The 27,778-nt window shown below is 31.8% G+C and overlaps 1 protein-coding gene across 3 annotated transcripts in view; it reads left to right on the plus strand.

Annotated features, from left to right (window-relative positions):
- The window catches only part of LOC126741872 (uncharacterized), a 313,270-nt gene that overhangs the window by 155,441 nt on the left and 130,051 nt on the right, over window positions 1-27,778 (plus strand). Inside the window, exon 1 of one of the 3 annotated variants that reach the window (XM_050448323.1) lies at window positions 12,032-12,338. The exons of the other annotated variants lie outside the window; for them this stretch is intronic. Coding sequence (XP_050304280.1) covers window positions 12,294-12,338 — 45 coding nt within the window. The 5' untranslated portion in view covers window positions 12,032-12,293. Of the gene's footprint in view, window positions 1-12,031; window positions 12,339-27,778 lie in introns of those variants that run through there. 3 annotated transcript variants of the gene reach the window in all.

A 27,778-nucleotide genomic window follows, 5' to 3' on the forward strand; every position in this document is an offset into this window, starting at 1 on the left:
TATCGGAGAAATAGGTTGCAGTAAAGTAGATTTCCCATGATTTTTGAACTTTGTTGCAACATAAAATACTGATATTTCTGTCTGATTCTATTAAAATTTAAATATCTTTGAAATCCTTAAAAGTCCGTTAAAGTTTAAGTTTTCTAAATAAATAAGGCCATATTGTCTGTTTCCAATCACAGAAATCACAATTTGTCTTTTCAAAGCAATTTGCTAAAAAAAGTCAAATGGGACTCACTAATCATGATCTCAACTGCCTGGACAAATAGTTTAATTTCACTAAAAAATTGTAACCTCAAATTTTGAACATAGAAGGGTAAAAATTTGAAAAATAGAAAAATTAAAAGACAGGACAAGAAGAAATCTCTTTTATAATGACGATATAACTACAATGATTTCTACTTATACTGTTTTTGAATGTTTGAAGTACTTTTAATTTTTTTTAAATATAGATAATTAGCTTAAGTTAATTTTTCTGTTACTGCCTATAATAGACGAAATTTTTATTTTCTTACCTAAAAATAGGGAAAATCCCACATGCTTACCTCATTTCATACCTCTATAATTATCTGAATTTTAATGAAATTTTTTGACAATTACACACAGTTTTGGTTGTTGGATCTGAGATGGATTGGGAACTTCCACTCTATTTTATGCTTTTACTACTATTTGCATTATCTTAAAATTGTATTTATTTAGACCACTAAATCCATTATTTTTGGCATGAAAACTAATGCCGAGGCATCAAAAATGAATAGCCAAGTGAAACGTTTTTAGGAAATAACAAATGGGAATGTATCTCCGGGCATAAATCATAGAGCCGAATAGAAGCGGTCTGGCGAATGCATCCATTCCATGATAAATACGTTAAATGAATCAAAAATAATGAATTCCTCTGACGGATACACTCGCGCGAGGCCTAAAAGCGTTTTAGAAAAAAATTATGATAAAAACTTGTGGATCTATTTCAGGGTTTATCTATCAACATATGAGGGGCTTTTTTAGACTTTCAAATAAAGAGACACAATTTAACTTGTCCCTCGTCAACCCTCGACTTGAAAAAACCGGGGGGTGAACAATTAAAACATGTGCGGTTCGAATTAACGCCGGGAAATTCGATGTTTTTAGCACAATTTATTGTTTGATTAAATTTGCCTTCTGTTACTTGCTAATTAAATTGGCATTTGCCGGAGTTTTCCGGGCGTCAACGACAAAAAGCGACCTAATTGCCAATCCCGTTTAATGGACCCTTGGAATATCAATTTTTTTTTTGCTGACAACGATAATTTATTTCGAGAATTAGTTAATGGATGTTTTTCATTAATATCAGATTTGAATCTTTTTTTCGTTTATTTTCGGTCATGTCGATTAGCATTGTCACTTGCGTATTTTTTGCTATAAATATTTAAAATCAAACTAAGGTATAAACATTAATTGTTATAAATGGAACCACTTCTATATATATATAATACTTTTTTGTTTATTTATGGCAAAAATGCCCCTTTTTAATGGGATCTAATTTTCCGGGCAAAAAAAAAACCTAGGGGACCTTACCGTAAATTTTCTGTTTTGTGGACAAATTCCGCATGATATAATACGCATGCAAAAGGAATAAATCTTGACTCGCCCTCCTGCCGCTGTGTATGCAGCACGTTCTGAGATTTAGTTCAAAATGCATATTAGTAACATCCGAGGGGAATTTATGTGACGTCCTGTTTCTGGAAAATTTGTGGCTCCAGATTATTGGGGAACTTATGGATGTACAGCAGTAGTACGTTGGAAATGGAAACTGAATGTAGAATAAAAGCTAAAAATTGTCAAGTGCATATTTTAATTAGGCATACCTTAAAATGATTAGTGCTCCATGAGGTCTGGTGAAAGTTCAATGAAAAGTAGCCAAATTCCAAGCATTTTATGTTCAACTTGAAACTCAACTCAATTTTTTAAGTGCAATTTCTCAAAAACTACTCAGTCGATTTTAATGAGACCTTCGCTAGTCTACGCATGACTAAACGTTTCTGCTGTTAACAAAAAAATCATTTACTTACACAGGATTTTATCAAGATGTATCCTTCAAAGTCAACTCAAACAAGAACCAAGTAAAAAACTCGTTTTTCTGCATAAAATCACTCCTTTTGTCTCCGAACCGTAAATGGGTCACGAATCCCCTTGTCTCCATTTGGACCAAAGCCAAAAATCCCTTTGTAAGTCACTCTCACATTTAATTTTTAAATAATTTTGATATAAAAGGGTCTCCCCTCGTGACGTATAATAATTCCCTCGAGATAGTTTACTTGACAATAATACAGTAATTCCTAAGCATATCGAAATGACCAATAAGGGAGAGTGCTGAAGACGATATTTCAAAAGGATCTCGTACAATAGGTGCCCCAAATTAGTAGGAAAAGACAAGAGATTGAACTAATGGGAGTTAGTAGTTTGGACTAATAGTGAACCAAAGTACTCAAATTAAACTTGAAAGTGATTGTTTCTGGATAAAGAGGAAATGCCTGGAATAAAATAAAAAATTACGTTTAAGTCCTGGATTTAATTGGGGAATGACTTAAGGTATCCAAGAACTGCCTTAAAAATTCATAAGATTTAAATTCAAGATATTTTTTAAGTCACAAGCTTAAAATTGCTGCTTAAAAGTGCCTGGAATAAAATACGAAATTATTGTCATATCCTAAAACTAATTGGAAAGTGACTCAAAGTGTCCATGGATCCAAAAACTGCCTTAGAAATCTTTAATAAAAAAACAAACTTTCATATTCCAGAAAGAAGCTTAAGATTACTGCAAATGCCAGAAATTAAATCGAAAATTCTTAAATGTCCAGGGACCCGAGAACTACTTTAGTAAGATATTAAAAATCTCTTTATATTTAAGAATGAAGCCTAAAATTAATGTAAATGCCAGGAATTAATTCAGAATTACTCTAAATGGCTGAAAAAAGAACCCTAAAGTCCCGGAATTAGTTGGGGAACAACTGAAAATATCAAGGGACTTAAGAACTATCTTAGAAATCTATAATAAATAAAATTGTCCTTCACAGCTTAAAATAGCTGTAAGTGCGACGAATTAAATCAGAAATTACCCCAAATGCCTGGAATAAGATAACAAATTATTTTAATGTCCTAAAACTAATTGGAAAGTGACTTGGATCCAAAAACTGCCTTAGAAATCTTTAATAAATAAAACATACTTTCATATTCCAGAAAACAGCTTACTGAAAATTACTGCAAATGCCAGGAATTAAATCAAAAATTCTTAAATGCCCCGAATTATACGAAAACTGCCCTTGAAGTCCTGGAGTTAATAAGGGAGTGTGCTTAAGGACCTTAGAAATCCCTAAGAAATTAAAAATGTTTTTATATTTAATAAATAAGCTGAAAGTTACTGAAAATGCCATGAAACAAATTAGAATGACCCTTATGTCCTGGAATTAGTTAGTAAGTAATTCAAAGGGTCCAAGGACCCGAGAATTACTTTAGTAAGACATTTATATTTAAGAGTGGCGACGAAAATTAATGTAAATGCCAGGTATTAATTCACAAATTACTCTAAATGCCTGGAATAAAACAAAAAAAAAACCCTAAAGTCCCAGAATTATTTGAAGAACAACTCAAATTATCAAGGGACTTAAGAACTGTCTTAGAAATCAATAATAATTAAAATTTGCTTTCACAGCTTAAAATTGCTGTAAATGCGAGGAATTAAATCAGAAATTACCCCAAATGCCTGGAATAAAATAAAAAGTTATTGTAATGTCCTAAAACTATTTGGGAAGTGACTTGGATCCAAAAACTGCCTTAAAAATCTTTAATAAATAAAACATACTTTCATATTCCAGGAAAAAGCTTACTGAAGATCACTGCAAATGCCAGGTATTAATTCAAAAATTCCTAAATGCCCAGAATTATACGAAAACTGCCCCTGAAGTACTGGAGTTAATTAGAGAGTATACTTAAGAACCTTAAAAACCCCTAAGAAATTAAAAATGTCTTTATATTTAATAAACAAGCTTAAATGCCAAGAAACAAATTAGAATGCCCCTGATGTCCTGGAATTAGTAAATAAGTGACTCAAAGTGTCCAAGGAACTACTTTAGTAAGACATTAAAAATTCCTTTATATTTAAGAATGAAGCCTAAAATTAATGTAAATGCCAGTAATTAATTGAGAAATTACTCCAAATGCCTGGAATAAAACAAAAAAAAAACCCTAAAGTCCCGGATTAATTGGGAAACAACTCAAAATATCAAGAGACTTAAGAACTGTCTTAGAAATCCATAATAATTAAAATTTGCTTTCACAGCTTAAAATTGCTGTAAATGCGAGAAATTCAATCAGAAATTACCCCAAATGCCTGGACTAAAATAAGAAATTATTGTAATGTCCTAAAACTAATTGGGAAGTGGCTTGGATCCAAAAACTGTCTTTAAAATTTTTAATAAATAAAAAATACTTTCATATTCCAGAAAGAAGCTTACTGAAGATTACTGCAAATGCCAGGAATTAAATCGAAAATTACTAAATGCCCAGAATTATACGAAAACTGCCTCTAAAGTACTGGAGTTAATTAGGGAGTGTGCTTAAGGACCTTAAAAATCCCTAAGAAATGAAAAATGTCTTTATATTTAATAAATAAGCTTAAAGTTACAGGAAATGCCATAAAACAAATTAGAATGACTCTTATGTCCTGGAATTAGTTAGTAAGTGACTCAAAGTGTCCAAGGACCCGAGAACCACTTTAGTAAGACATTTATATTTAAGAGTGAAGTCTAAAATTAATGCAAATGGCAGGAATTAATTCAGAAATTACTCCAAGTGCCTGGAATAAAACAAAAAAAGAACCCTAAAGTTGTAATGTCCTAAAACTAATTGGGAAGTGGCTTGGATCCAAAAACTGCCTTAGAAATCTTTAATAAATAAAAAATAATTTCATATTTCAGAAAGAAGTTTACTGAAGATTACTGCAAATGCCAGGAAGTATATAAAAAATTCCTAAATGTCCAGAATTATACGAAAACTGCCCCTGAAGTACTGAAGTTAATTAGGGAGTGTGCTTAAGGACCTTAGAAATTAAAAATGTCTTTATATTTAATAAACAAGCTTAAAGTTACTGAAAATGCCAAGAAACAAATTAAAATGACCTTTATGTCGTGGAATTAGTAAGTGGCTCAAAGTGTCCAAGGACCCGAGAACTAAAATTAATGTAAATGCCAGGAATTAATTCAGAAATTACTCTAAGTGCCTGGAATAAAACAAAAAGAGAACCCGTAAGTCCTGGAATTAATTGGGGAACAGCTCAAAATATCAAGGGATTTAAGAACTATCTTAGAAATTCATAATAATTAAAATTTGCCTTCACCGCTTAAAATTACTGTAAATGCCAGAAATTTATTTAAAATTTATTTTAAATGACTGGAATACAATAAAAAATTACCTGAAACTCCTGAAGTTAATTAGGGAGTAACTGAAAGTGTTTAAGGATCTAAGAGCTGTCTCAAAACAGAAATTAGATGTATTATACATACAAGAAAGACGCTTAAAATGTTAGAAATTAATAAAAATATCTCCTAATGCCACGAATTAATTGCAAAAAAGACTCTAAACGTGTAACATTAAGTGAACAATATTGGCCTAAATTATTTTAAGCAATCGGAAGTATAAGGATAAATATTTATTTCCCAAAATTTTTTACATAATATTGTATGCTTAATTCTGGAAGACAGTTGACTTAAGTCTATGTGTACACCTTGGATTAAGTGAGTCTCTATTCTAATCAGCTGGTATTAAATAAAAAAATAGGTCTAATGACGCAAGCCGAATCCCAGTATTTCGAGAATAAATTACTTTAAATAGCCGAAAAGATATTCAAATGACTGGAATAAAATTCAAAATTGGTCCAGAAATTTGGGACGGACTAATAATGCTTTCCTGTGCCTGGGATTTAACGGAAACTTACTTGAAACGCATGTAATTAAATGGGAAATAGCTCTAAATGAAACCTGAAATCAAATAGCAATATTATTTAACACGTCTCAATATTGAAATGAAAAATATTTTTTTTAAAAAACTTCATATACAAGATGGTTTACATCTTAGCCGGGAAATTTTTACCACGTAATTCTACGTTAAAAATAAGCCGTCTATGTCGAGAATTGCTTTATAATTTGAACACCCTGTATGGTGTTAAAACTATAAAAAAAGAACTATAAAATTCAAAGTGCTCTCATTCCCTTAGTTCTACTAGAATCTTGTTAAGTTGAGTTCGAAAAAAATCAATTTTTGATGAAAAATTCAATACGAGGGAGTATACTCGAAAAATGAAAAATTTTTAATAATTAATTTTTTTACTTATAATTCTATACTGCTTGAAATATTCCCATGAAATTTGGGACATGGCTTTTAAGCATCAATGAGCACTTTTTGCATATAATTTTATTAAATTCTACCAGTGGCGTCCGTGTCGCATCGAAACCAAATATTTTTAGGCGAAAAATTATTACTGATTTTTCCAAAAACTAAAATTACCGGTGAAATTCTCATTTAATTTGGAACAAATTTGGTTTTTTGATTTTTTTTACGTACAAGACCGTTTTCGAGTAAGAAAATAAACCACAATCTTTAAGATTAAATCTTTCATTTCTAAAAGAAAAAATACTTTTAGTGTAGAATAATTTGACGTAAAATAATTCTAATATACAGGGTGGTCCAGTTTAAACATCATTAATTTTAATTCGTGATAGAGAATTTATAAAGAAAATAGACTTTCATTATAAATTTTAAATTTTTTAAAATAGCACTTTTTTGAAAAAAAGTGCCAGTGACGTAACATACGAAGGGACTTTTTTGTCTCAAATCTGCGAGGTGATAAAAATGTTTTCATAAGAAGTCAACTGTTAGATTCTCCATTTAATTTAGAAAAAAAAGTTACTCTTGCAAAATTTTGATTTAAGGCACTGTTTTTAAAATATCTTAGTTTAATTGTACAAAAACGCCAGTTGTTTCGGGCCTGTTTATAATATGTTTAATTACTTAAATCAAGGTTATTTCGATCTTAATTATTCATCAAGTTATCAAGGCCAGACTCTAAAAAAATAAGGACGCTGCTCCAGTCACACTGAAATAAGGTGATCCCTCTGTTTTCGACGCACACCCTTAGTGACTATGTAATGAGTGAAATAAAATAGAAACAAAATAAGAAGAGATACAATTTAACGTGAAAGGAAAAAAAAATGACTTGACTTTCCCTAGTAATAAATGAAGTAAAGGATGTTGATATAAGGAACACCCCAATCAGCTTTCATTATATCGACAAAGACGTGATGCACTTCGGTATTATTAAAGCATATAGATTTCAATTTTGTTAGACTGTGGTATTATCTCGCATGAGATTTAGGTATCGATTCAATAGTTGCCGTAGTACTACTGCTTTCCGGTATCGCACACCTGTTCCGTATTTTAAGTTTTTGGCGTATGACCTCGGTCAAATAGCTTACTCCTCTCGCCCCGAGGGGTCGATAAGGTAAAGTAGGCAGTGATGGGCGTCGACGCGTCGACTTTGATTGTCGACCTCGACAAGTCAACTATGTCAACAATGTCAACAATGTCAACAATGTCGACAATGGAGATCTAGGTTAGGTTTAATGTTTATTTTTATTAGTTCCTGTCCTCTCAGAAGTGTAAGGGGTTCTGTATCTCGTCTCCTCTGTGTAAATCGATGAGAGAAATTATATTTTAATTGATTTATTTCATTAAGTGACATAAAATGAGTGGAAGATAGTGCACCAAGAACTTTCAAGAACTTAAATTTGATTTGATAAAAGAAAATGGGAAATATTCAGCAAAGTGTAGATTCTGTGATAATATTATTAAAAATACCGGCGCTAGAAGATTACAAGCTCACAGGTAATTACAGTACATTTATAATTCTCATCCTTCCCGTGCACTATAAAATTTTAAAATTTTGTTTTTTACATAATATCTTATAATAGAGGTAAGCTACATAAGATTTTTATTTTATAGCTTCTTTTTTCTTTTATCCTCTCCTCCTCTTACTTCCTTGTAAAACTTTTCAGAAATTGCACAATAGAAATATTTATTAAAATAATAAATACATTAAAAAATAGATTTTATCCACTCCTTCTACATCTTGTTAAATGGTATAGTAAATTGATTCTTTCCCCAATATTTTTATAACCAATTAATTATTTTAATCTTTACAAAAACTTTAATAAATCGGTAAATCAAAATGCCCAACTTTTGATTAAGCATTTGATAATACGAACTTTTATATTATTATTTATTATTTTAGAAATATTTGCAAGGAAGTTCGCCGTCGTAGTACTAGTGCTTGTAGTAATATGGTTGAGGGTATGAACCAAAATGAAATAACGACAGTAGAATTAGAAGATGATGATGATTTTCCTGTTGTACCTGAAAGTAGTGGTACAGTAAGTTTACTAATAAATAATCATACACAGGGTGGAATTCTTACGTGGAAAAAATTTAAAGAATATGACTATGGTAATAAACAATGACTATTATACAAAATTAAATTCACAAAAACATTAAAATCAAGAACAGTGACCAATGAATTTTTATTTATTTAAAATGGGACAGTTCTTATATTAATATATTTTGATAAATTAATTACACACAAAATTCAAAAGTTTTATATATTGCATAAATAATATAATATCGCATTTTTGATATCGAATTGATTCTATTTAAGAATTCCTTCCTGCACACTTACATAAATTTACTATTTTTTATTTTATTTAGAGCGCACATTCAAAAAATGGTCAATGTATTCAAGTTGAGGCTTACTTAGTGTCGAAAAATGGATCGCTTGTTCCAGTTGGTTCAACGGATTCACATAGTACCAATAATACAGAAGAAGTCGCGGCTCCTGATGTAACCGAAGAAAGTTTCCCTAACTCTAAAAATAATACAAATTTTGCAAAAAAAACAAATGAAGATGACTTGGGGATAATTCGAAAGCCCCCAAAAAGAAATTTGTTAACGACACTGGTAAAGTCTAATAAAAAAAGCAAACTAGCTGATTCTAATGTAGAATCTTCATCAACTTTATCTATTAACGATGCAAGAAATTTAGATCCTACTAATACTCCATCTGGAAAAAAAAGACAGCTCAAACAATCAAGAAAAATAACGGAATATATAGATGTTTTAAGAGAAAACGAAGATGAAAAAATAGATCTAGCATTGGCTAAATTTATATTTGGATGTAATCTACCCTTTAGGGTAGTTGAATCACCTTTATTCAAAAACTTCATTAGGACAATTCGTCCTGCGTATGTTGATCACATACCTGGCCGTAAAAAACTCAGTACAACACTATTGCAGACATGTTATAAAGAGTGCCTTGATAGTGCTCGCAAAGAGGTTAAATCAGATTCGGTCATTTTGTGCGATGGTTGGAAAAATTCATCTAGCAACACCAAGACCGTTGTAACAATGTTACACTCGACCGATGGAGAGAGTGGTTTTATTGATGCCTGGGATTTAACGACTGAATCAAAGACTGCAGAGAAACTTGCTGAGATTATACAATCTAGAGAAATTGCTAAAGAAAAATATAATGTTGATGTGTACGCTGTAGTTTCTGATAACGCTAGTGCAATGGTTAAAATGGGATCTCTCTTAAAACATTGTTTGTGGCACAGTACTTGTAACAGTCACACAGGCAATCTTTTAGCAAAGGATATATTGGACAAGAAATTGCTGGAAAATGTTGTTCTTGTGCTTAAAGAGTTCAAGCAACCTGACTTCGAAAAAATGATTTTAGATGAAGGAGGTCGAAGAATTAAACTTCCTGTAGAGACGCGCTGGTGTTCATATCGTAATGCGTTTAAGAGTTTTTTGGAAAATTTAGATTACATGATAAAAATTATAGCAGCTACAAGAAAAAAAATTAAGCCGAAAGTTACTGAATTAATATTCAATGACGACTTTGCTGATGACGTCCAAAGAAATTTAGATATACAAAATCCAATTTGTAATCTTATTAATAGCTGTCAATAGCTGTGGGAATAAAAGTAAGCAATTACTAAGAATATTAAGGAAAAGCTTACATTTTTGCAAGCTTGTTAGACCCTGACTTAAAAATGTAGTATTGTTAAACAGTTTGGTAGAAATGGCTGCATTTATGAATATAAGATCTGTAAAATTTTCTCCCGAAAGAAAAGAAAGTCGTGCCAAAGAATACCACGATCTGTATAGATTTAGTGAAGAAAATGTTGGATAGCTAACCATTTTTTGGAGCCAAAAGTGGAGCAAATATTTTTGCAATTTCTAAGTGATCCTGGATTTCAAATAAGGATCAGAAAAGAAGGAGTTCATAGAACAACAATATGTAAAACGATATCTCACGTTTTACCAAAAATAGTTGAAAAGGCATGAATTTGGATGACATTTCCTACAAAAAACTCGACTGAGCAGGCAATCAACGAATGGGTACAGTTGTATAAATTTCGCTGTGCTTTTGGTGCAATTGACACTCATGTACCAATAATAACGCCATCGCTACATGGTGACAAGTATATCAATAGGAAAGGATGGTGTAGTATAAATGTGCAAGCAACTGTATACAAAAGAAATTTTTACATCCGTAGATGCTCAATGGCCTGGCTCGATGCACGACAGTCGTATTTTAAGTAGACCAAACATTTTTGGTATGATGAGAAGACGTCAACAGAACTATGGACTTATTTTAGGCAATAAACGGTACGGCATAACACCATTGGATGATTTACCAAATAAAAACTTTAAGTAAATACTTAAAATATCTAGCTTTCGCTAGTAAGTAAAAGCAAAAGGTTATTTACTTTAATTTCAGCAAATGCTATTAGTAAAAGCTAAATCTATCTAAGAAAAACTAAGGCTTATACTTCATGCATAATAAAATAGCTGGTCGACTTCGATAGACAAAAGCTCCAATGTCTTTCCCGCGAGTAAATTTTGCATACGTAATAGGCTGAATACTGATGCGGCCGGACCTCTGTCACCTGCTTGATGCGTATATGGTTCGATTAGATGCTCCAAATTTCGGAAGACAAATATCAATGTGTCTTCCTGGGGCTCGTATACATTAATTGGGTGTCAGCCCTGCATTTTTATTTTAATTGGTGCGTCAGGCGGGGCGCGCCTTAGATATTATAGATATATAGATATTATAGCCGTTTAGATACTATATAGTATTAGTAAGAAGAGCGACTACATTCTGTGTTATTTTTTTTTTAAATTTGAATTCAACAATTACATGAAATAATTACGTAATAAATTAATGAGAAATAACTGGATAATTTTGGGTAGACAGTGTCTACCTTGTCTACTCGTACGCTTCGCCACTGCCATTTAACATATTACTTCATTTAAATTGTATTTTATACCTTTTTTATGTTATAACGGATAAAACATATTTTGACGTTGACTTTCTATATAAACCAGTAAAAATACCCCTCAAAATAAAAATAGTAGAAGTGTAACAAACAATAACAACCCCCAGAAAAACAAACGAGAATTAATAGCCGTTCCGGGCACAGTTTCCGGCACCAAATAATTTTAAAAGTCTGGAAGTCTAGCAATGACCCAAAAATTATCCGCAAACAATAACAACTGGAAAAAGAGAGCGAGAGAGATGAGCCTCGCCTTTTTAGGGTAAACACGTCCTAGATTCGCTGCGTGACAAATTAATGGACTAGAAATAGATTTTTTTACTCTTTTTTTAATAAAATGTTGAACCTGAACAACGATTTTCGGATATTCTAAGGACATTCTCTGCGGCATCAACTGTTGTTGTAACCTTTTTCCCAACTAAAACACCAGTAAATTGTCCGAATATCCACGGAATATCAATATCCATCCGTTTGTCAAGCCCTAAAGAGAATACACGAACCCTTCGACACATTACACATGATATTACGGCAGCGGCACCGGAGGAGAGACCCGGCGGCGCACAATCGCCCTTCTGTCACCCTTCGCCCCCGACTGGAGCCGCGTGTCTCCCTCAGTAGACCCTCAGAGGGTCTTTCGTACTCGTAGGGCGAACAACCACCCGTCGGTTTCTGCGGGTTAAAAAAAGGACTAATTTCGAAAGTGAAAGTTGTTTTGGTTGTGTTCCACAGATGTGACTTTAAAGGGACTTTAACAGACTTTGTGTTGTTGTGGTTCAGTTGTGGATTGTGCGTGAGGAGGTTTTATGTTAGACGGACGTTTCGAATGTTAAAGAGGTTTCGATCAGTAAGGCTTCTGTTTCCTCATGAATGGGCGCCACTTTAACCAAAACTTCTAGCCGGATCACTCCTAAGGTGGGTGCAGTTGAATTTTGTTTAGGGATGATTTTGTGTGCGTTTTTTTGCATTTTTTTAGCCAGTTTATTTTTTAGGCATTTGGAAAATTTTTTCGTGTTTTTTTAGGCATTTGACGCCACTTTCCAAAAATGCATCTTTGCACCTCTTCTTAGGATATATTTAAAGATATTTCCTATTTCTTCTGAGTTATTTGGGCATTTTTTTGGCTTTTAAGTTACTTCTGATATGTTCCAGAAATTTGAAATATCGCTTAAGAGTAATTAGATTAATTTTTCTAGGAAGTAAAGTCAGTTTAAATTTATTTCAGGAATTTAAGTTACAAAAATGATATAGATATCAGGAATAATTTTTTATTTTATTACAGGCACTTATAATTATTTACTATTTGTTCGGGTTTGTTGTTTTATAGCTTATTATGTCATTTTCTAAGTTTTCCAAAATTTTCCATTTAATTCCAGACTTTTTAACATTTTCTTTAGCATTTCCAGTTATTTCTTCAGGACAACTAAACTATTCTTATTTCGGTCCTGTTATTGTTTCAGCAATTTTTATTTTATATAACTGACTATAAAATCAGGACCGATAATGGTGAAATTTTTCCCAATTTTTTAGACACTCAGTACAAAAACCTTCATAATTTTGTCAAAAATAGTCCAAATTATCTGAAAGGTACTTTAGTCCGTTTGGAATACTACGGTTTTTATTTTAAAAAATATTTCAATTATATATTCTTAATAGGGAATTTTTTACAGGCTCTCAAAAATAACGGTAAAAATGTTCCTAATTTTTCAAGATATCCAATGTAAAAACCATTACAGTTCCTTTACAAATAATCCAAGTTTGTTGAAAAGTATTGCAGTTTGTTTGGAAAACTTGGGCTTCTATTTTGAAAAATACTTGAAGTCAATATTCCTATTAAAATATTTTTTACAGGCTGTCAAAAATGATGGTGAAACTTTTACCAATTTTTTAGACACCCAGTACAAAAATCTTCATAATTTTCTCAAAAATAGTCCAAATTATTTTAAAGGTACTTTAGTTTGTTTAAAAAACTACGATTTTTATCAAAAAAAATATTTTAATTCAACATTCTTAATAGGGAATTTTTTAGAGAAAATGCTCCTAATTTTTTGGATGTCCAGTGTAAAAACCTTTACAGTTCCTTTGCAAGTAATCCAAATTTGTTGAAAAGTATTGCAGTTTGTTTGGAAGACTTGGGCTTCTATTTTGAAAAATATTTGAAGTCAATATTCTTATTAAAACATTTTTTACAGGCTGTCAAAGATGATGGTGAAACTGTTACCAATTTTTTAGACACCCAGTACAAAAATCTTCATAATTTTCTTAAAAATAGTCTAAATATTTTAAGAATGCTTTAGTTTGTTTAAAAAACTACGATTTTTATTAAAAAAAATATTTTAATTTAATATTCTTAATAGGGAATTTTTTAGAGCTTATCAAAAATAATGGTAAAAATGTTCCTAATTTTTTGGATGTCCAGTGTAAAAACCTTTACAGTTCCTTTGCAAGTAATCCAAATTTGTTGAAAAGTATTGCAGTTTGTTTGGAAGACTTGGGCTTCTATTTTGAAAAATACTTGAAGTCAATATTCCTATTAAAACATTTTTTACAGGCTGTCAAAGATGATGGTGAAACGGTTACCAATTTTTTAGACACCCAGTACAAAAATCTTCATAATTTTCTCAAAAATAGTCCATATTATTTTAAGGGTGCTCCAGTTTATTTAAAAAACTACGATTTTTATCAAAAAAAATATTTTAATTCAATAGGGAAATTTTTAGAGCCTATCAAAAATAATGGTAAAAATGCTTCTAATTTTTTAGATATCCAGTGTAAAAACCCTTTACAGTTCCTTTGCAAGTAATCCAAATTTGTTGAAAAGTATTGCAGTTTGTTTGGAAGACCTGGGCTTCTATTTTGAAAAATATTTGAAGTCAATATTCCTATTAAAATATTTTTTACAGGCTGTCAAAGATGATGGTGAAACTGTTACCAATTTTTTAGACACCCAGTACAAAAATCTTTATAATTTTCTTAAAAATAGTCCAAATTATTTTAGGGGTGCTTCAGTTTATTTAAAAAACTACGATTTTTATTAAAAAAAATATTTTAATTCAATATTCTTAATAGAGAATTTTTTAGAGCCTATCAAAAATAATGGTAAAAATGTTCCTAATTTTTTGGATGTCCAGTGTAAAAACCTTTACAGTTCCTTTGCAAGTAATCCAAATTTGTTGAAAAGTATTGCAGTTTGCTTGAAAGACTTGAGTTTTTATCTTGAAAAATACTTAAAGTCAATATTCTTAATTGAAAAAAAATTACAGGCTGTCAAAGATGATGGTGAAACTTTTAACAATTTTTTAGACACCCAGTACAAAAACCCTTGCAATTTATTTAAAAATGATCCAAATTTGTTAAAAATTGACTCAGTTTGTTTGAAAGGCTTACGCTTTTATTTTTTAAAGCATTAGAAGTTAATGTCTTTAACAGAAAAATTTTTACAGGTTGTCAAAGATTACGATGAAAATTGTCCCAGTTTTTGGACACAGTACAAAAACCTTCATAATTTTCTCAAAAATCGTCCAAATTATTTTAAGGGTACCTTAGTTCGTTTAAAAAACTATGATTTTTATTTTAAAGAATATTTGAAGTCAATATTCTTAATAAAATATTTTTTACAGGTTGTCAAAGATAATGATAAAAAATTTCCGGTTTTTGGACACTGGATACAAAAACCTTCATAATTTCCTCAAAAATAGTCCAAATTTATTCAAGATCACTGTATGAATGAGGATTAATTAGGAATATTATTTCTCCATAAAAAATATAATTATTCGCTCATTTCATAAATTATTTAATTTTTTCTCATTTCGGTCCTGCTTTAAAGCGACATTTAAAGAATTCGTTGGATGTCAACCGCAGCAAATGCATATTTGACGGCTGACGTTAAAATCAGGACCCAAGTAAGGAATAATAATTTAAAACTTGATATAAATTTTGATGTCATATCGCCATCTTTAGTAAAACTTTGAACTCCAAGAGGAACTGGCAAAGAAACTAGAATTTTCCTTATTCGGAGACTCTATCCTACCGCTGCGCCTCCCCCTAGAAAAAAAAAACTAGTCGGGAAACATTTTCGGGTAAAATCCCAATTTCCCCAGACATCGATCAGTGTCAGTAGACGAAGAAAAGAAGTTTTTCCGACTCAGAGGCACCGAGAAAAATAAAAATAAAGAGGGGCAGTAAACGGTTATAAAAGTTGCTCCCGATCGAGAATAAACAATTTTACTGTCGCTTCCTTAGAGATTTTTAGGGTGTATACCATAAAATAAAAATACCCTATAAAGTATCTTAGGCAATAGTAATAATAAATAAAATGCGTGAAAAATTTTCAAAATATAGATATTGTTCAAGTTATTTTTATTCCAGACCTGTTTTGTGCGTCATGACAATTGACTTTTGACCGGTGATATAAAGAAGAGGTCATTTACATACGTGCATCTTAACAATATTCATTAAGAAAGAACAAAAATTTCGTGCTTAAAAACTGCAATTTTATTTAGCAGCGTGTGGCATGCATGCGAAAAATTAAATTATTTTTATTTCGCTTTTTTTTGCTTGTAATAAAGCCGTATACTAAAGCCGTTATACGTTGCCCTTTAAGGCCGGCGAAAAACCCATATACATTTTTCTAGACTTTTTATGGGATTGGCATTAAGCACGCGTCACGCAACTTCTTAAGATACGATGGTTTTATAACAGTAAAAATTATTATAATTTTTTTTTTGGTAATATTCATGCTTTAATTGCAAGAATTCCCACAGCGATTCAACACCTTTAAAGTCTAACGGCTTTTTGCCGGACTCTGGGGGTGAAACACACCCCCCTGGCTTGATTAAAATGTATCAACGTATAAATACAGGATCGTTTGTATACAAACTACGTTAGGGTGGGGTGTTTACAACCCTTTTGTATGTTTTATGGAGAAAGTTATGAAAGGTGAAAGACCTTTTATAAGAATATTTTAATTTCTTCCAGGCAGACGAGTCCACTCAACCTAGTGCCAAAAAGAGAAAAGAGACTCATACTCAAACTGCCTGAAAGAATATTTAAATTTTTCAACTATGTGACAGAGAGAGAGAGAGAAAAGAGATTCAAGCCTAACTGCCTGGGAGAATATTTTAATTTCTTCCAGGCAGTTGAGTGCACTTAACCATGTAACAAAGAAAGAAAACATACTCCAACTCAATTGCCTGGAAGAATATTTTAATATTACGCGCCACCTATTAGACATTGTTAGAACTATAAGATCGTCCTCTCATCATACGTCATCTGTCAATAGCCCATGTGACACTTGGCGCGAAATTCAAAATTCTTGATAGATTATTGAAGGAAACTTCAAAAGGTAGTGGAATTTTATGGAAAGTTTTTGGGCCTTATTATAATAATTATTATGTTTGTCTCTCTTTCAATGTCATCTGTTAACCGCCGTGACAAGAAACCTTTGACAATTGTCTTGAAATTCAAAATATATAGCACAGTATGTGAGAATATATGTTTGCAATCAATCTTATTCGATTTTTTGAAATGTATGTGCAAATATTCACCTTTTTCTATTTTTTCTTTCACTTCAAGCAAAATTCATTACATGCGCGTTTGACATTAGACATTAACATCCTTTCTCTCTTTTCAGCATCTCTTAAGACAACATGCTACCCCAGAGTTTTGAAACTTAACCTATAAAAACCGATCTCTGTCACTCTTATGTCATCTATCAATGTGACAGAAATCTGTCAATGTGACTCTAGCTCAACTGCCTGGAACTATATTTTAAATTCTTTTAGGCAATTGAGTGCACCCAACCATGTGACATATAGAGAAAAAAGAATTCAACTCAATTGCATGAAATAATATTTTAATTTCTTCTAGGCAGTTAAGTGCACTTAACCATGTGACAAAGAAGACTCAACTGTCTGGAAGAATATTTTAATTTTCTCTTCCTTGTCTATAATACGCGGCGATCGCACGCCACCTACTAGACATTGTTACTAGTACAGGATCGTCCTTTCCTTTATACTTCAGTTGTCATCAGGTGTCATGTGACACTTGGCGCGAAATTCAAAATTCTCGATAGATTATTGCAGGAAATTCCCAAAATTCAAATAATAGTCTTAAGTCAATTTTTCATAGTCAATTTTTTACCATCTTGTTCATTTTTTTTTAAGTTAAGTTAAGTGCAATTAACCATGTGAAAGAGAAAGAAAACAGACACATACTTGCCTAGAAGAGTATTTTAATTTCTTCCAAGCAGTTGAGTGCACTCACTCACGTGACAAAGAGAGATAATAGACTCCAACTCGTATAATGACGGACTAGTTCTAAAAATGTCTTATAGGTAGCACGCAATCGCTGTGTACCTATAGACAAGGAAGAGAAAATCAAAATATTCTTCCAGGCAGTTGAGTGCATTTAACCATGTGAAAGAGAAAGAAAACAGACGCATACTCAACTGCTTTGAAGAGTATTTTAATTTCTTCCAGGCAGTTGAGTGCGTTCACTCATGTGACAAAGAGAGATAATAGACTCCAACTGAACTGCCTGGAAGAATATTTTAATTTTCTCTTGCTTGTCTATAGGTACACAGCGATCGCGCGGCACCTATTAGACATTGCTAGAACTACAAGTCAGTCATTATACGTCATCTGTCGACAGGCCATGTGACACTTGGCGCGAAATTCAAAATTCTTGATAAATTATTGCATGAAATTCCCAAAATTCAAAAACTACTGGGAATTTATGGGCAGTCTACTGACCTAATTATACTAATTCTCTTTGTTTCTCTTTCAGTGGCACCTTTCCTATTTTTTCTTTCTTTTCAATCAAAATTCATTACATGCACATTCTTTTCTCTCTCTTCATCATCTCTTAACACAACATGTGACCAAGACTTTTGAGACTTGAACATGGTGACTGTAAACGCTATCTGTTAGACATTACTACACCTATAAAAACCGATCTCTGTCTCTCTTATGTCATCTATCAATGTGACAGAAATCTGTCAATGTGACTCTAGCTCAACTGCCTGGAAGTATATTTTAATTTCTTACAGGCAGTTGAGTGCATTTAACCATGTGAAAGAGGAAGAAAACAGACGCATACTCAACTGCCTAGAAGAGTATTTTAATTTCTTCCAGGCAGTTGAGTGCGTTCACTCATGTGAAAGAGTGAGATAATAGACTCCAACTCAATTGCCTGGAAGAATATTTTCATTTTCTCTTCCTTGTGTATAGTGACACAGCGATCGCGTGCCACCTATAAGACATTTTTAGAACTAGTCCGTCATTATACGTCATCTATTGACAAGCAATGTGAAACTTGGCGCGAAATTCAAAATTGTCAAAGTTTAAAAGGTAGTGGGAATTGACGGACAGTTTTCTGACTATAAGACAATAATTCTTTGTCTCTCTTTCAGTGTCACCTTTTGTATTTTTTCTTTCTTTTCAAGAAAAATTCATTACATGCACGTTTGATCGTAGATATGACCGTTCTCCGTCTCTCTTTGTTATCTGTCAACAAAAAGGCGACCCAAGACTTTTGTCCTATGAAAGAGAAAGAAAACAGACGCATACTCAACTGCCTAGAAGAGTATTTTAATTTCTTCCAGGCAGTTGCGTGCACTCTATGTGACAAACAAAGATAATAGACTCTAACTCAACTGCCTGGAAGAATATTTTAATTTTCTCTTCCTTGTCTATAGGTACACAGCGATCGCCCGCCACCTATTAGACATTGCTAGAACTACAAGTCAGTCATTGTACGTCATCTGTTGACAGGACATGTGACACTTGGCGCGAAATTCAAAATTCTTGATAGATTATTGCATGAGATTCCCAAAACTAGAGGGAATTGGTGGACAGTTTTTTGACTACGAGACAATAATTCTTTGTCTCTCTTTTAGTGTCACCTTTCGTATTTTTTCTGTCTTCTGTCTTTGACTGTAGGCGCCATCTGTTAGACATTGCTAAACTTGTCTCTGCTGAAATTATGTCATCTGTCAATGTGGCTCAAGCTCAACTGCCTGGAAGAATATTTTAATTTTTTTCCAGGCATTTAAAAGGTGAGAGACCTTTGATAATCTATTTTTCGGATATTTTCTTATCGGTTTTGCAGCTCCAAACTCTTTAATAAGGGTTGTTTCCCCCCAAACAATTACATTCATTTAAGTCTCAACACTTTTATCTGCAGGTCCAATTTAAACTTCCAAACCGACCCGTTCGAAAGTTTACTCATCCCCGAGCCATATAATCCAGGCGAGGCCTAAAAAACTCACTTTCTTATTATCCCTCGGGTTATTGAGTTTGTTAAGCTCTCGTTTCTTTACTTGAAAAGACCCATTGTCAGTCGATAATTGGTCTCTGAGAGTTTCAGTACACAGGGAAGTTTTTAAAAATTTAAGAAGTTTCTTAGATGGAAACTTTGGGGGTGGGTGTGTGTAAGCAGTAACCTATTAGGCGAAGAGGGTCTCCTTTTTTGCGTCAAATATTTCCCGAATTAAGTTATACTGTGACCGCAAAAAATGAAAAATTTCCTCGCGTTTAATCAAGATAAGAAAATATTCGCTCCCGCTGTTCCTCCGAGTTTTAAGTGAAATATCAGGGTTTTGGGGAAGGGATATTGTGACCGTGACAGCCCCCACAGGAATACCCACCCTGAAAGGTTCAACAGGAAAAGCTGCACGAAGCGTTCTCGCAGGAGTCTTATTCTAATTATATGAATTATTCAAGATAAATTTACATTGCGCCACTGTCAATTCGGAAGGATATAGTGTTTATCTTTCCGGGAGGTTGTGGTGGTTTCCATTTCCTTATTTCCAGATTTTTATTACCGGTGGAGAGAGAGGAGTTCTCGCGAGGCTCGTTATTACTGATGAAGTTTTAAAAATAAATCGTCCTCAAAGTTTAGTTACTTTTCAAGGCGTTTTATTAACATATATGTTTAATGCGTATGTAAAACTGTAAAAAGTTTTCCAATTTATATTTATCGGTCACCCCTGTGTGCATATAAAGCCGAGGTAAACAAGGAGCCTGACAGGGCGGCCCAATGGGGAAAAATAAATCAAACTTTTGGGGACAAAGGTGATCCCCAAAAGTTTCCCCCTGCAAGGAGATAAATTTGTGATATGCTATTTTGAATATTTGTACCACTCCGTTTTAATGGGAAAAAATGGTACAAGGCATAAATTATTTGAGTAATACATCCTCAAAAAGAAAATCCCTCCTTTTGCCACGACGAGAATGAGTAATTTAATTTTCCTCGAAACAAAATTATACGGAAAATCCCAAATTTGTTTTTTGATTAAATCCGCGCTCTGTCCCTTTTTAATCGTCACTTAGGCGCACCCCGTGGAGCCTTCAAGAGTGCCCTTTTTGGCGATACTCGTACATGCGTTCGACCAATTTTAAAGCAAATTTAATACCTTCGCGATAATTAGGTTCCCTAATAGGGCCGTACCATAAACGCCCTGGCCCTTCTGGATATTCTAATTTGTGTTTATACTGGATCCCCCGGGGTTCGTACGCGGAGGTGATTGGTGGATATTGCCTTGGATTTTAACGTGAGATAGGTAAATATTATACGTTTAATTTGAATGAAATTACTCTGTTTTTATAGAGTTTTTTTGTGCTTGAAAGAACTCTCCTAAAGGTCAATTGAAATATCTGACGTCAACGTAATGCGTCGTCGGCAAAAGTACGAAAATAAGCAGTAATATACAGCTTAGCATACATAGGCATATGAAAGAGCGTTTAAATACATATATATAAAATTCCAAATATATTTATTAAAAGTAACAAGGCAGGAATCACATCCATTTAAATTATGCATTATATACTTTAAAAAAATCATGCATGGTTTTCTAAGATAATGATTTTTTAGTACAGGTTATTGAAAGGCCTATTTGCAAGATTCTTGAGGAGGACGTTTTTGTCTCTTTCTCCCTAAAGGCGTTCAAAAGAACAAAACTGTCTATTTTTTTCTTATTGGAGAGGTCCACCCTCCTACATACATCTGAAATTCTCTCTCTTTCATAAAGTTGAATGCACTCAAGTGCCTGAAAAAAGAAAAGAAGGGACTCTTCCAGGCATTTAAATTAGAATCTCCTGTTTACTCCTCTCTCTCTCTATCTCTCTCTCTTTCGCTTTTAGATGGTTAATTGCTCTTAACTGCCTGGAATAGATAAAAAAATTTTCTAAACCGTTGAAATGGAGTCTTCTTTTTACTCTTCTCTCTCTCTCTCTTGTAGATGGTTAATTGCACTCAACTGCCTGGAATAAAAAATCAATTCTTCCAAGCTGTTGAAATAGTGTCTTCTATTTACTCTTCTCTCTCTCTTTCATAAAGTTGAATGCACTCAAGTGCCTGAAAAAAGAATAAAAAAGACTCTTCCAGGCATTTAAATTAGAATCTCCTGTTTACTCATCTCTCTCTCTATCTCTCTTTCTTTCGCTTTTAGATGGTTAATTGCTCTTAACTGCCTGGAATAGATAAAAAAAATTTCCAAACCGTTGAAATGGAGTCTTCTTTTTACTCTTCTCTCTCTCTCTCTCTTGTAGATGGTTAATTGCACTCAACTGCCTGGAATAAAAAAACAATTCTTCCAAGCTGTTGAAATAGTGTCTTCTATTTAATCTTCTCTCTCTCTCTTTCATTTAGTTGAATGCACTCAAGTGCCTGAAAAAAGAATAAAAAAAACTTTTCCAGGCATTTAAATTAGAATCTCCTGTTTATTCCTCTCTCTCTCTATCTCTCTCTCTTTCGCTTTTAGATGGTTAATTGCACTCAACTGCCTGGAATAAAAAAACAATTCTTCCAAGCTGTTAAAATAGTGTCTTCTATTTACTCTTCTCTCTCTCTCTTTCATAAAGTTGAATGCACTCAAGTGCCTGAAAAAAGAAAAGAAAAGACTCTTCCAGGCATTTAAATTAAAATCTCTTATCCACTCTTCTCTCTCTCTCTCTCTTGTAGATGGTTAATTGCACTCAACTGCCTGGAATAAAAAATCAATTCTTCCAAGCTGTTGAAATAGTGTCTTCTATTTACTCTTCTCTCTCTCTCTTTCATATAGTAGAATGCACTCAAGTGTCTGAAAAAAGAATAAAAAAACTTTTCCAGGCATTTAAATTAGAATCTCCTGTTTATTCCTCTCTCTCTCTCTCTATCTCTCTCTCTTTCGCTTTTAGATGGTTAATTGCACTTAACTGCCTGGAATAGATAAAAAATTCTTCCAAACTGTTGAAATGGAGTCTTCTTTTTACTCTTCTCTCTCTCTCTTTCATAAAGTTGAATGCACTCAAGTGCCTGAAAAAAGAATAGAAGAGACTCTTCCAGGCATTTAATCATCATCAATAATCAGTAAGACCTTAAGAAGAAAAATAAGAAATCTCTAGGGTTCATTGTGCTCTTCCTAGCGTTCTTGGACGAAATGCAGTAACTTAAAAAAGGAATTTGAGTCTATCAGATATGGGCTTTTTGAGATAAAGAAGGCCAAAAGGCCTAGAACAAGGAAGGGAAAATCACGTAAACGCTCTAGCCCTTAATCTAAGGAAAAGTCATATTAAAGAAAATGTCATAGTTGCTTCGAGCAATAATTTATTTCGATCATATGTCAAAGTCTGTTTGAACCTGACAGAAAAAAACATAATTATGATAGGAGTTTTGATTTAGCTCATTTTTTAAATTCTCACATTTCCTAAGCAATTATGAATCACGTCCACTTAAGTTATGCATCAAATTAGATTACTTGGACAATATAATTTTATTTCTTAGCCATTTTTAAATATTTATATAATTCTATGTACAAAGTTTAATTTGAAATTAAAATTAGCTTAACTGGAGCGATTTTGATATGTTTTTTATTGTGAGTTATTTATTCGACGAATTTTTTTAGTCTTTTACGGATTATTTGTTTATTTTATTTCCAGATCTCACTCTCTATACAATTTATTTATGTTGTAATACTTGTTAGTTTTTGCTCGTCATTAAATATTTATATTGTAAATATTGTTGTTGCTAAGTGTTCTTTATAAATTTTATAATTTTAGGAGACAAATTAGTTGTTCTATTACAGGTATAGGAAACATGTTGCCATAAGTACTATATCGAACTGATACTGTAGATTTAAAATTTTTATTTTAACTACTATATATCTTTAATAAAAAAATCTAATAAAATATGAAGACAAAATTAAACCCCAAAATTATAGTATTCATTTAAATTATTATATGTGTTTAATAATTATAAAAAAAATGAATTAATAAAAACATATTTTTTTTTAAATTTTAGCTACCCTTAGGTACCTTGACAAAACAATTCTTTTAATTAATTTGATTAATAAATACATTTTTAGTGCATAATTTACATGGAAATGATTCTTTTTTTAATTCTTAAGTTAAGCGTTTTATTCAAATTTTGGTCCAAAAAGTTAAATAAACACCTTGTTGTTATTAAATTTAATTAGTGAATACAAGATACACACCATTTCCCCCTAAAGTTCTATTTTTGAATAATATAATAAATGTTACTAGGCGTTTGAAGCATATTATTTTACTACGCTATTTTATTTGTATTGCTACATAAATTGCTAACATAGTCACTTTAATTATGCATTACAAATTCCACTAATAATTTAATCCCTTTGATTGAAGAAAATGTATATATTAAATGTACATATAAATATAGTTAAAAATAAATAGACTAATGTGTATTTAATTAAAATCTACTAAAATATGAAGACAAAATTAAACCCCTAAACTAAGTATTTATTTAAATTATTATATTATATTGTGTATATATGTTTAATAATTATAATAAAATTGTTTAATAAAAACATATTTTTCTTTTAAATTTTAGCTACTCTTAGATACCCTGACAAAGCAGTTCGATTAATAAATAAATATTTATTATATATTTAGTGCATAAATACACACGTTTTTTAATTCTTAAATTGGGTGTTTTACTCAAATTTTGGTCCAAAAAGTTAAATTAACACGTTGTTGTTATTAAATTTTATTAGTGAATACAAAATACACACCATTTCTCCCTATAGTCCAATTTTTTAACAATTTGATAAATATTACTAGGCGTTCAAAGCATATTATTTTACTAGGCTATTTTCATTTGTATTGCTACATAAATTGCTAACGTAGTCACTTTAATTATGCATTACAAATTCCACTAATAATTTAATCCCTTTGATTAAAGGAAAAATATAATTTTAATACGCATTAATTTCATACTTTCTCGACTGGTCCTTACCAACCATGCTCATTTAAATTATGCATTTTAAAAGTCTGTAAATAATTGAAATGCTTTAATTGCTAACTAAGTGCTGAATTGAAGCATATTTTTGGAAAATATTTAAAATCCTAAGCTCCCAAATTATCTTAATTTAAAATAAGAATAAGATTAGCGAAAAAAAAAATTATAAACTAGAATGTTGGAAAAGTACAATAGTACAAAAGTACAACATTTCGAATTTAATATAAATAAAATTACTTTCTTTTAACGATTTTTTTTGTGCCCTAAAGGTCGGTTGCAATATCCGACGTCACCCGTTAACGCTCCGTCGGCCAACGGTCGTCGCGACGCTCCAAATTACAAGAGTAAATGTCGTTCGACGTTATTTATCTGTAGGAAAATTTACGGGAACGAATCGGTGCTATCCCGAGGTTTTCCTGAATTAAAAGAATGACCGAACTGGATTTATTTCCCTTGTTTTTTTTTGCTTCTTGCTGCCTTTTAGTGATATTAAAAACTAGGGTTATTGCAGAATTTTAGTGCATGAGGGAATTGGTTGGATTAGTTCGAGTATTTATTGGTTAAAAGTTTGAACAAAAATATGTATGCATAATGACACCACCGACGTTTTTAGTTTAAAATTTATGATTTAATGCATAATTTAAATGGATACAATCATTTAAATGAACACCATTGATATTTTTTAATTATAATTTAAATACATAATTTACATATAGGATCGCATTTTTTTTGTAAGCACTTTTTGAGGGCATATATTAAACCGTTTGAATTGCTATTTTCTCCTGAAATTAAAATTTTTTTGCACAATACAAAAGCATAATTGAAAGAGTTATGATTGCTATTTTCTTAATTATTATTTGAATGCATAATGTAAGCAGACGAAATTATTACAAAATTATTAATAATTTCCTATGCACTCTTAAAAAATAGTCACGAAAAAGCTACAATTTTCCAAAAATTAAAAAAAAAATAATTGTAAGTGACAAAAGTTTAAATCCCAGAAAAATCTTTAGAAAATCAATTTCTAATAAAAATGATCTTTTCATAAAATCTCCTCTACTCTTCAAATCTTCTTAAGGTTCAAAATAAAACATACAAAAAAAAAAGTGAACCTAATAGCATTAGCTATCGTACGAGTAAAATCCATTATATGCATCTCGATCCCATTCGCCCCCGAGACGTACCCGAAAAAGGGAAAATTACACCGAATTGCTGAAATCTCGAACTTTCAACGAGAAAAACTGTAAGAGACAAAAAAAAAACAGTGGTAGTCGATAGATAGGGAAAAGATTTATCGAAGGATATTCCCAGATACGTTTTTATAGACACTTTATTTCTAAATAAAAGGGACGTTACGGTTCGCCGACATTACATCCTTTTATCCTTTTAAAAATCCCTGCGATTCCCCACACCTGCTACGAATGTGTGGGATTCCTTTTTTGTCATCCTCCTTTTGCAGCACGTAATTCCGATAAATTTACTCCCGTAAAAAAAAAACTAATGCGGACACTTCAGTGAATTTTATCGACTAAGGAGAAAATTATCTAAAAACCTAATGTATGGTAATGAAACTTGTCCTAAAATCTGGAAACTCTGGTGTGATTAAATGTGACAACACGAGGTCCGAATGCCGATTTAAGTGTGTGTAGAAAGTGTCATGCGGATCACGTTTCGACCGGTCCCAAGTCCCCTTGATTGATAAATTCAATTCCGGCGGCCTACCGCAATGTGTCAATGTCTACAAATCAGACGTGCCCTTGTAACCCTTTTATGGTTAAATTGGCCCTTTTATATAATTATCTGGGAGAAAAATTGGGTGTGAGGTGGGATTTTTGAGGTACGAACCCCTAGTTTTTTTTCAGAATTTAAAAGCTGTATGAAGAGTGTCGGTATGTTTAGAAGATTGAGGAAATCGTTGGTGTTTGAGGATTCAAGCCTTAATTTTAAGTTTAGAATTTTTGGTTTTTTCCAAGCATTTCTAGTTTCTGCTTGCAGGATTTAACTACATAGTGGCAAAACATTTTTTTAAGGATTATGAAAATAATGAATTGTGATAAAATATGTAAGAATAATATCGTTTTGAAAATTTCGTGTATATTTAATACGCAAGCAAGTAATCATCACAAAGTATTTTAATATTCTTTCATGTATTACATTAATTGGTAATTATTTTTGTTGTACCTCATTTGCACAATTTGTACGGTGGTATTCCAGGAATATTATTTAGGTTTTGGAATTTTACTCCATTTGGGTTGATTCACATGACTCCGATACATCTGTAATAAGAAGCAATATTTTAATTCCCTTTTAATAAATTATTTCTTTTTTATTTCCTTTAAATTATACTTTTTTTTATATACATAACCTACTAAATTTTTAGAGCAGATTTTTAAATTTTAATTTTAATTAAAATTTCTTGGTTTAAATTTGATATAATGCATCGGTTTAGTTAGATGTAAATAGTTAAATTTATATAGGTATTCTGTTAAAATATACGCAGACAATAGTTTCATAGTATCTTGTGTATGTGTATTATATAATATATTCAACAATATATTGTACTAGAGTTTGAACTACTTAAATTGATTTTTTTACTAGGTTTAACATTACGTAACAAATTTTTATATTCAATTAATTTTAAATTAATAAAATGCTTACCTAAATCTTTTTGGAATATTAGACGTAAGTCTTACGATAACAAATGTATAATGTTTTATTTGGCATATGGGAATTTGCAGCATAGCAGTAAGATTATTGCATAAACGTCAAAAGTTTGCGATTCACATTTTGTATATGCATCATGTCATGATTTTTAATTAATAAATCATTTTTGTTCTTATTCATATTCTTCTAATTTTAAGGATTCCTGTAAATGAAATAATCATACTAAAGATCTCTGATAGTGTAGATAGTAAATTTCATTCTTTAAAGAGAAGTTGAATTTTTAACAATTAATTAACTATTTAACACCTATTTAAATTACTCTTCAATCCCCTACGTAGAGTAGTTTTTGCTCTACACTATTTTGACTTTGACTCCTAATACTGGCCTACCTATGGCACATACGAAGACAATTTTTTTCCTCAAACACCCGAAATTTA

The sequence above is a fragment of the Anthonomus grandis genome, chromosome 11, assembly GCF_022605725.1.
Source record: "Anthonomus grandis grandis chromosome 11, icAntGran1.3, whole genome shotgun sequence".
Lineage (NCBI taxonomy): Eukaryota > Metazoa > Arthropoda > Insecta > Coleoptera > Curculionidae > Anthonomus > Anthonomus grandis.